General features: G+C 35.2%; 1 protein-coding gene across 3 annotated transcripts; it reads right to left on the reverse strand.

Annotated features, from left to right (window-relative positions):
* Positions 1-828: 828 nt before the first annotated feature.
* Positions 829-8,263, reverse strand: LOC101253016 (heterogeneous nuclear ribonucleoprotein Q). 3 transcript variants are annotated; one of them, XM_004246462.5, is made up of 9 exons: positions 8,067-8,263; positions 4,657-5,688; positions 4,461-4,577; positions 4,159-4,299; positions 3,765-3,935; positions 3,078-3,285; positions 2,795-2,982; positions 1,500-1,585; positions 829-1,148 (listed from the first exon to the last, which is right to left on the reverse strand). In XM_004246462.5, the coding sequence occupies exons 2-9, from the start codon at positions 5,074-5,076 to the stop codon at positions 1,022-1,024; spliced, it is 1,458 nt and encodes a 485-aa protein (XP_004246510.1). In that variant the 5' UTR covers positions 5,077-5,688; positions 8,067-8,263; the 3' UTR covers positions 829-1,021. The 3 variants fall into 3 exon arrangements, with proteins under 3 accessions (XP_004246510.1, XP_004246509.1, XP_069145220.1); XM_004246461.5 differs by having other exon boundaries at positions 4,657-5,112; positions 8,067-8,251; XM_069289119.1 differs by having other exon boundaries at positions 4,657-5,171; positions 8,067-8,213.
* Between the last annotated feature and the right edge of the window lie 331 nt (positions 8,264-8,594).

The following is an 8,594-nucleotide window of genomic DNA, read 5'->3' on the forward strand; positions in this document are numbered from 1 at the left end:
ATTCTTACCTTCATGTACTTCTTTTTTTTGGTTACAAATCAAACTTGTATGATGAAAAAAGAAAGAATAATTGTGAATGTGAATCTTCATGAAACTAATATAAATTTATAGGGCAAAATAAAGAAATTCCATAAGACACATAAACTTATACATTTAAATTGGAGGTTATGAATATAAAAATTATGAGAGTCATGAATATTATTAAAAGTAAAGATTAAAGAGGAGAAAGTCATGGGTAGTAACTCCTAGTGAATAAATTCAAAAATAAAAATAAAAATACTTTAAAAGTAAAAAAATATAATTCTATGATTTCATGATTAGAAGTGAGACAAACAAATAGAAAAAAATATAGAGTTTTTATTATTATAAATGTTCATACATTAATAAAGTATTCATTTGTATATTTGTATAAATGAAGTAATATATTTTTACAATAAAATAATTAATTTAAATTAAAAAAAGTCAAAAATAGATAAATTATGTTTCTCTTTTAATTATAAGTGAGATATAAATAAATATGAAGAGTTTTTGTTATAAATGACCCACCATTAATAAAATATTTATTTGTAATAAATTTTAAGTAATTTTTTATGATATATAATAATTTTTTAAAAAAGAAAAAGAAGGAAAAAGCTAATTGCAAATGGAGGTCATATAGAGGTGCAACATCACCTCCTCTATAGTCCTCATTTATATATATATATTGATTGGTAAAACTGTATCACTAAGGAACATATTTTACTCCACTATACGTTAACAAGTGAAATAGTCGAGGTGTGTGATAACTTAAAACCCAAACAGCACGATTCGAATAAATAAATAAAAAACTAGAGTAAAGATAAATATATACTCCTACTGAGTGAAAATCGTAGCTCAGAGATGTGCAAAAAAAAAAAAAGACTTGTCGAAGAGAGTAGAGATGAGAGTCTATTCTTTAAACAGGCTACAGATACATCAGTCAAATATTGTCAAACTGACAGCAAACATTGTGCTTTATAACATCAATGGCGTTCATTTACACCTAGTATGGGTTGTAACGGGGACGCCCTCGTCCACCACTGTCACCCCGCCTTCCGTCACTTGAACTGCCTCCACTACGTCCACCTCGTGATGTTGGAGGAGGAGAATGCATAACTCCTGGTTGTTGCCTGGATGGGAAAGAGCGATCAGAAATAGAACAACGAAAACAAGCTAAACACCATTGAAGCATTTGGGAACAAGCACTTCTGATGGAACCCTAATTAAACATCCTATTACTAATAGTATGGTATTTAATGCTTCACTAGAAATGAAGCCTGTCTTTAGATATTATGGCATTAATGGTCTTCTATTTCGTTAATTTCAGCCACGACTCACGATAAATGGAGTTCAGAAAATGCAGAAAGAAGTTGTTTTGCTCCTGGACACTAGTTTTCCTTTATATCATAAAATCAGAGATTGGACTTTTCCATTCATTATCACGCTTAGCGAAGCAACTGCTATAGACAGGTTGTACTTACAGGACATATCCAATCCTTCCATCAGGTAAAAGCATCGGCATCATTGCCAAACCACCAGGTGTAGCTCCTCTTCCATAAACCATTGGCTGTGAAGTGAGGAGCAACGAGTGTTAGTAAAGCTGCAGATTCACAAATCTATCTAAACACAAGCTATACAAGAGGATGACTATAGAAGGCCTGTGATTTTCATCTATTTAGATTTAATCAAAACTGAAATTTTGAAATAGGTATTTTTTGGTCTCTGAATGAGCATATGTAATATTAACACATCGGAAACAGGTTATCTCCACAGTTTTTGCTTTACATATTGAACACAGTTGTCAAAATTGTGTAGATGATAAATCATCTTCATCATCATTAATAGAAAAGCCACACACAACCTGCCACATAATAAACTAACAGACCCTAGCAACTGAATACTTTGCTTACAAGCTACAGATCAACAGGAAAGTATCATACGGAAATGAAACTAGTAAAGTAAGATGCCGGAACTCTTGCTTTCGTCTTGTCTTTACTCTTCCCCCCATCCTCTTATTTAAGATTATTCTTTTATAATGGGAAAATCATTGAGGCTAGTAGCATGCAGTACGAAACTCAATGGATAATGAGCCCATCCCTTTATACTTCTTCACTACACTACCGAGCTTTTGTGCAGCAAGATTTGAACCCGTTACGTGCGCATAACTACACATCACGTGATGTGCGCTCCGCTATGCTAAAGCCAAGGGGATCAAATGTTTGAAATTATCCAAACAACAAATATCTTTTTGCTTGTTCTTTGTTGGGATGGGTGGGGCAGGTATCCATCACTGAGTATTATGGTTCAACAACATGACAAATAAAGGTGATAAGATGAAACAAAGTAGACCAAAATCAAGTGGGCAAAGTTGCCTCAAAACACTCCTTTTCCGAAGGTCAAGATTTAACTTGTCCCAAAACCCCAATAACCGCTCACGATCAATGCAAACTAAGTTAAGAATACAACATAAGAAAAAAACATGACATGCAAATGATACATATATAAACATTATTAACTCATTGGGATTAGAACTCCATTCATACACTTCAACTATGCCTAGGTACTATTCCGGAGTCTTTCCTTTGGAAGACGCACATCTCCATGTAGGGAGAAGTAGTTTTGAGAATTGTAGTTTTCAGAACTATATATTTTTACCAGACAAATTATTTAGTATTAAAATGTAATGACCTAAATATAACGAAAATTATGCAAAGACCTAGAACATCAACGGCAAATACAAGCATTCACCATCAAAGACGTGAAAAAAAGCTCTTACTTGGGCTACACCTGGACCACCAAATCCTGCACCAAAACCTGCACCTAGAGCACCATAAGGGGCTCCCATCATGCCATATCCAATACGAGGAGGGTAAATTGGAAGAGTGGCTCCCTTTTGTGAGCTTGATCCTCCTGAAGATTTTTGATCTACCTGAGGCTTTGCAAGTGAACACTCCAGAATTTTCCCTGATCCAAAGAGAGCATCAATGCATCAGTGTCCCTATACATTTTGTTGTATGAAGTGAACTCCAATCCAAAGAAAGAAGTGGAAACGGATATACCATCTATCTCATATTTTTCAGTGTTCTTCAGGGCCCTCATAGCACTTGACCTATCAGCAAAGTGAACAAAGCCATATCTGCTCTGTTCTTGCCCTGGTTTAGCTGGAGGAAGAACTACTTTTGTAATTTTCCCATGATGTTCAAACAACTCTCTTAGCTTGTCTTGGTTAATGTGTTGGGGCAAGTTCTTCACATACACTGCCTTAACCTATAGAGTTCCAAAGGAGACAACATGATGCTTACATTATAATTCCACATCTTCAGACATTTGTAAATCAACCAAGCTGGACCATATTGCAGTGTTTTATGCACCAAACAATAAACCATTCTTAAGGAAATATAGCTACTAGGTAGTACAGCAACTTAGGAAAAGATACCCCAAATGAAATCCCAAAAGCAAAGAAGAATGCATATATGCCCAAAAGCATTGTATTTTAATCAGTTGGAACTAAGCAATATTTTAGTCCTTTTAGTTATGGGGTTTGGGGGAAAGGGGAGCTTTTGCAGGAGATGAAATGTTCACAGATATATTCCTTGTTACAAAGAGACTTTACCAACATGTAGCACAGAAAAATTATGTTGAATAGAAATAACCATATGTGTGAGTATCTTAAGAAAGCACCCTGCAGCATATTAGTCTATATGCAGAGGAGAGATAAAATTTGCAAGAATTCTGGAAGTAGGAACCTGTGAAGAAGCAGTTTCAGCATTTTTGGGATCTGCCCAGCTAACAGTTGGTGCATTATCATCAAGCTTAAAATCTGAATTTGACATCTCTTGTCTAGAATACTCTGCACATGCATGATTGTAATACTCTATAAAAGCGAATCCACGATTTTTACCGGAATTCAGAGGATCCTGCATCATAGAAGTAGAAAAAAAATTAAAGCAACAAAATAGTTTTTTTCTTGCATATAGAGAGAGGGAACGGGGGGGTTAATCTTCTTTCCATGAACAGGATATAATTGGAAGAGTAACTATCGTGGAGCAGCATATGTACACCTATGACAATAAAGAACTGTACAAAAAGGTGAGAAAACAGACTAACTAAACATATGTCAAAAAAAAAGACAGGTCCTACCTTCACTAACTCAATAGTAATAACCCCAGGCCCTACATTTGTTACAGCCGTCCTCATATCTTCCTCGCCCCAGGATCTAGGAACATTACCAATGAATAACTTATGTTTAGCTTGAGCTGGAGAACATTTGACCCTTTTTCCCTGATACGGAAACATCTGTGTTAGAGAATCCAAAGAGTTGGAAACAAGAAAACAGAATATTAGGACTGTAAACTGTAAAATATATGATTCGATTAAACTAGGCAAGATGAGAGACAACAAATAAGTACAGAACCAGTTGAGAAAACTAAAATTTTGTGTACCTTCAGTTCAGTGTTGTTGAGCTCTTTAATAGCCTTGGTTGCCAATTCCTTGTTTCTATAGGTAACAAATGCATATCCTTTGTTCTGAGTTGAGTCCTTCCCTTTCATTATTCTTACCTGGCATTTTCATGCATGTCATCCGTGTAAAATTAGGGATACCAATAAAGAACAGATAATGAACAAGAAAAGAATTTACCTCTGTAACTTCCCCAATTGTCTCACAAAATTCCCTCACATCTGCCTCAGATATATCATGAGTAATACCACCTATGTACACTTCTGAACCATGAGGAGGAAGGGCGAGGAGCTCAGCATGCTTTTTCTCCATATCCTCAGCATCTACATCAACTTTCATTTTTACATCCTCTGACCCCTTTCCTTCACCAGCTCCATCACTTCCATTTTCCTCCTCTTCCTCCTCCTCTTCTTCTTCTTCCACCTCCTCTTCGACCTCCTCTTCTTCTTCCTCTTCCATTTCCACCTCTTCTTCTACCTCTTCATACTCAATCTCTTCCTCTTCTTCATTATCACCTTCAAAGTCAACATGCTCTTCAGTCTCAACAGGTTTCTCGGGTTCAGATTTAATAGCTGCAGCACTGGCCCTTGTTCTCGGCATCTTATATTTCTAGGAAGATAATCTGGCGCTGCAACTCTGATGGAACCACAGAAGCCGGAAGCATTTGCAAAAGAAAGAAGACAAATGTGGACAGGCTGAACCAAAATGAAAGGCCAAGAGGATTTCCAGAGTAAAGAATATCTCAATTGAACTTGTTCCATGAGAAATGGCCAAGGAGTTCCAATGTCCATTTTCAGTAAAAGGCTGACTAAATTTTACCAGTACAAACAAAGACAGGCAAGAGAAGAATACTGAATGACTATCAAGAGGGTAATATCCTCCATCAGGTGCAAAAACAATGAACCAATGAATTCCATAAAAGGTAGATACTGATTGATTTCTGAAGGAAAGTCAGCCTTTAGCTTAAACTATAATTAGGACCAATGCATTCATAACAATGGAACAAGGAAAAGAAAGAAAAATAAAAGAATACAAGGAAAGAAAAAGAGAGGAGAGGAGATTATGAAAGGCTTAATCTATCCCCAGGCAATAGCAGGGAAAATAGAATGCTTAAATGGGATGTTCATCAAGGTTTAGATCCCACCAGACCCCTCCCCATAAAACATAATTCCAGTTCCAAAATACATGTCCCATTCTGTAAGTGAGACCTCCCTGCAGTAAATTAATGGATATACAGTGAATGTACTGATAGAGGAGCAACCTCGACTGCACTTTTTAGAAAACCATTGCTCAATATCAGAACAGTCCGTGAGTCGTCTTACTGGCCATTAGAGTTAAAACTTGACCTCAAGAAGCAGATTAATTCATAGCTAGCTTAAGCAGAAGTCTAATTGGTCTCTTAATGATGTTAGACTGTGAATATTAATTAGTACATGAATCTGATAGCTTACACCCACGAGCTTGAATAAACGGTTTAAAAGTGAGATCAACCATTGAAGGCAATAACTAAGAAATACACGTCACTGATGTCCTTTTCTTTTAGGGAGGGTGGTAGACAAATCCAAATATTCCATTGATGCATATGTCACTAAGTTGACTGTCGACACAATAAAATCTATTTGCAAAGTCAAGAACGGTTAAGAAATGTCAGCCAGTGATCACTGAGTTTCTTTCTCCAACTATATTTTCTAGTGGAAAGCACACAAGAGGATCTCAAAAGTACTGAACTACTTCTCCCCTGCATTAAACTAAGCTTGTTTTTTAAGATGGAAGCAGTAAACCAGAGTTCTTTACTTAGAAATCAAAACCATTTGCTCAAAATTCCAATGTTCAGAACATAATTATTATCTCCCAAGTTCAGTAGCATCGCAATAGTGCAGTCATAACTACTTCACCAGCGATTTGTTTATTACTAAATTTCATAATATTTACTTTCTATATACTCCCTGTCCCAATTTATATGCTCACTTTTCTTTTAAGTCAGCCCAAAAAGAATGACGCATTTCAATATTCAGTAACAATCTAACTTTAAAGTACCTATTTTACCCTTAATAAAATGATCTACAGCTACACCAACATCTATAACTTATTTTAGACTGTTTTCTTAAACTGCCAAGTCAAACTACCTCACATTGGGACGGAGGGAGTAATAAACATTAGCCTTAAGCTCTAAAACTTAAGGTGAATTCTCAACTATGCAATACAGCAATATTGAACATTTTAAGACTCTGAGAAGCATTCTATGTTGTGAAAGGGACAGGAAAGCTAGAACAAACAGAACCTTGTGGAGAAGTAGCCAGTTTTTAGCCTTAAATAGATAGATAGATGAGATGACAGCGCATAATGTGAGAATAATGCATGTGGATCATGCATTGACTCTAAGTTAAGAACACTATTTTGTGGTCTTCGAACATATATAATATAATAAGTGATTTTGAAGTCCAAACTAGGTATATTTGTATGATGCAAAACATTTTATAGTGCTTAATTGCCTGAAAATATTTTTTCAGCAAAAGGAAAAAACAGACTTCCCTACTCTATGTGCGGATATCATTCTTCTACCCAACTATTTCAACTGTTGACTTCAAATCACTACTCTAACCAGCATTTCGGCTTTATTATCAATCTTTTATAATTTATTTTAATCAAAATATGCAACTTGCTACAAGGATAATCATCCATGTTTAATAAATATGCTTTGTCTTTCCATACATCAGCTAAACACAGAACATTTTTCTGAAACATCACCTATTTCTTGGAAAATGTCTACTGCGTACCACTGCAGTTTTAGAACAATTAGTCTGTAAGAGTCTAAAACAGAAAAGTACTAATATGGTGCAATGAATTCCCATCCTCCTACCTTCCTAGACCAATCTAAGAACAGAATAGCTAGGTATAGCTTATTACAAATTCTAGTTCAAAGAAATTTCAAAATATTGAGCTTTATTTAATTCAGAAGATTCTCCAACACAAAATCAAGAATATTTCAGTGGTACTATACATCCTGGAAACCCAGTTATGCACTCTTTCCAAACATGTACCTTTCAACAATGACAACAACCCACCATTAATCATTTCTTTTTAACAACGCACATCAACTATTCCACAGAATGCCTACCACCTCCCACCAGCAATATCAATTCAACCTGAAACCTTATGGTGCCCAATCCACTTCATTAACCACTAAGTCACACCCTTGGGTGTCCCACTAAATGCCTAATGTCACAATTTTCACCTATCAGCAAACTAACCCACATCTATGTTCTCCTTTTAGGTTTAAAAAACCAACATTATAGTGGTACAGTCTCAATATATCCTCTCTAACTCATTTAACCTCTAAAGCGGCAAAAATCAAGCTTGTTCAAGGAAACAAAACAACAACATCAATCCACAGGTCATTTCAAACAGATCCATGTACGTATACCCACAAAAATTTGATAACCAGTTGCATCGCAAAGAACAAAACAAATCTAATCCGGATAAACCCGCAAAAAGGGTTCTCAAAAATAGCAGAAAAATGCTGAATTGCATACAAACAAACACAAATCATAATTTAGCAAGTAGTACTATAAAACAGAAGTAATTGTTACCCTGAGATAGAAATTGAGAACCCTTTTTCCTTCTTCAACTATTGAAGCAAAAGCGATAATCGACAGCTAATTTTAGTTTCTCTGAAAGTAAATTTCTTCTCTCTCTCTCTCGCTTTGTGGGGGTATTATATAAACCCTAGATTGGTTAGGGTTTTGATTTGGGGATTTTATTTTTATTTTTTTGCTTTTTGTATATTCCTATTTAGTCCTTATATTTCTTTTGTCCTTTGCGTGCTAAGTAAATATCTACGAGGGTATTTATGTCACTTGAAATATCTAGTGAGAACATGTGGTGACACAAGGATAATCTTTTTTTTTTTTTTTTTTTTGAAGGAAGAACAATTGTAGATAAATATATATATATTATTGTTTCAAACACCCACCAAATTAAATTTTCTTACAAATATCAAATCGAAATAGAGTTTTTCTATATCAGAAATTAACATATAAAATCAAAATTACAAACGTTTAAATTTCTCTTGTTTACAACTATATTAGTCTCTGGTAAATTGATCATAATGGTTTGCT

The sequence above is a fragment of the Solanum lycopersicum genome, chromosome 9 (assembly GCF_036512215.1).
Source record: "Solanum lycopersicum chromosome 9, SLM_r2.1".
NCBI lineage: Eukaryota > Viridiplantae > Streptophyta > Magnoliopsida > Solanales > Solanaceae > Solanum > Solanum lycopersicum.

Coding starts and splice junctions, on each gene's coding strand:
- LOC101253016 (XM_004246462.5), bottom strand. CDS start 5,076: ATGCCGAGAACAAGGGCCAGTGCTGCAGCTATTAAATCTGAACCCGAG. Junction 3,936..4,158: donor TTACTATTGAGTTAGTGAAG/GTAGGACCTGTC, acceptor TCTATGATGCAG/GATCCTCTGAATTCCGGTAA. Junction 1,149..1,499: donor GGAAGGATTGGATATGTCCT/GTAAGTACAACC, acceptor TTTCCCATCCAG/GCAACAACCAGGAGTTATGC.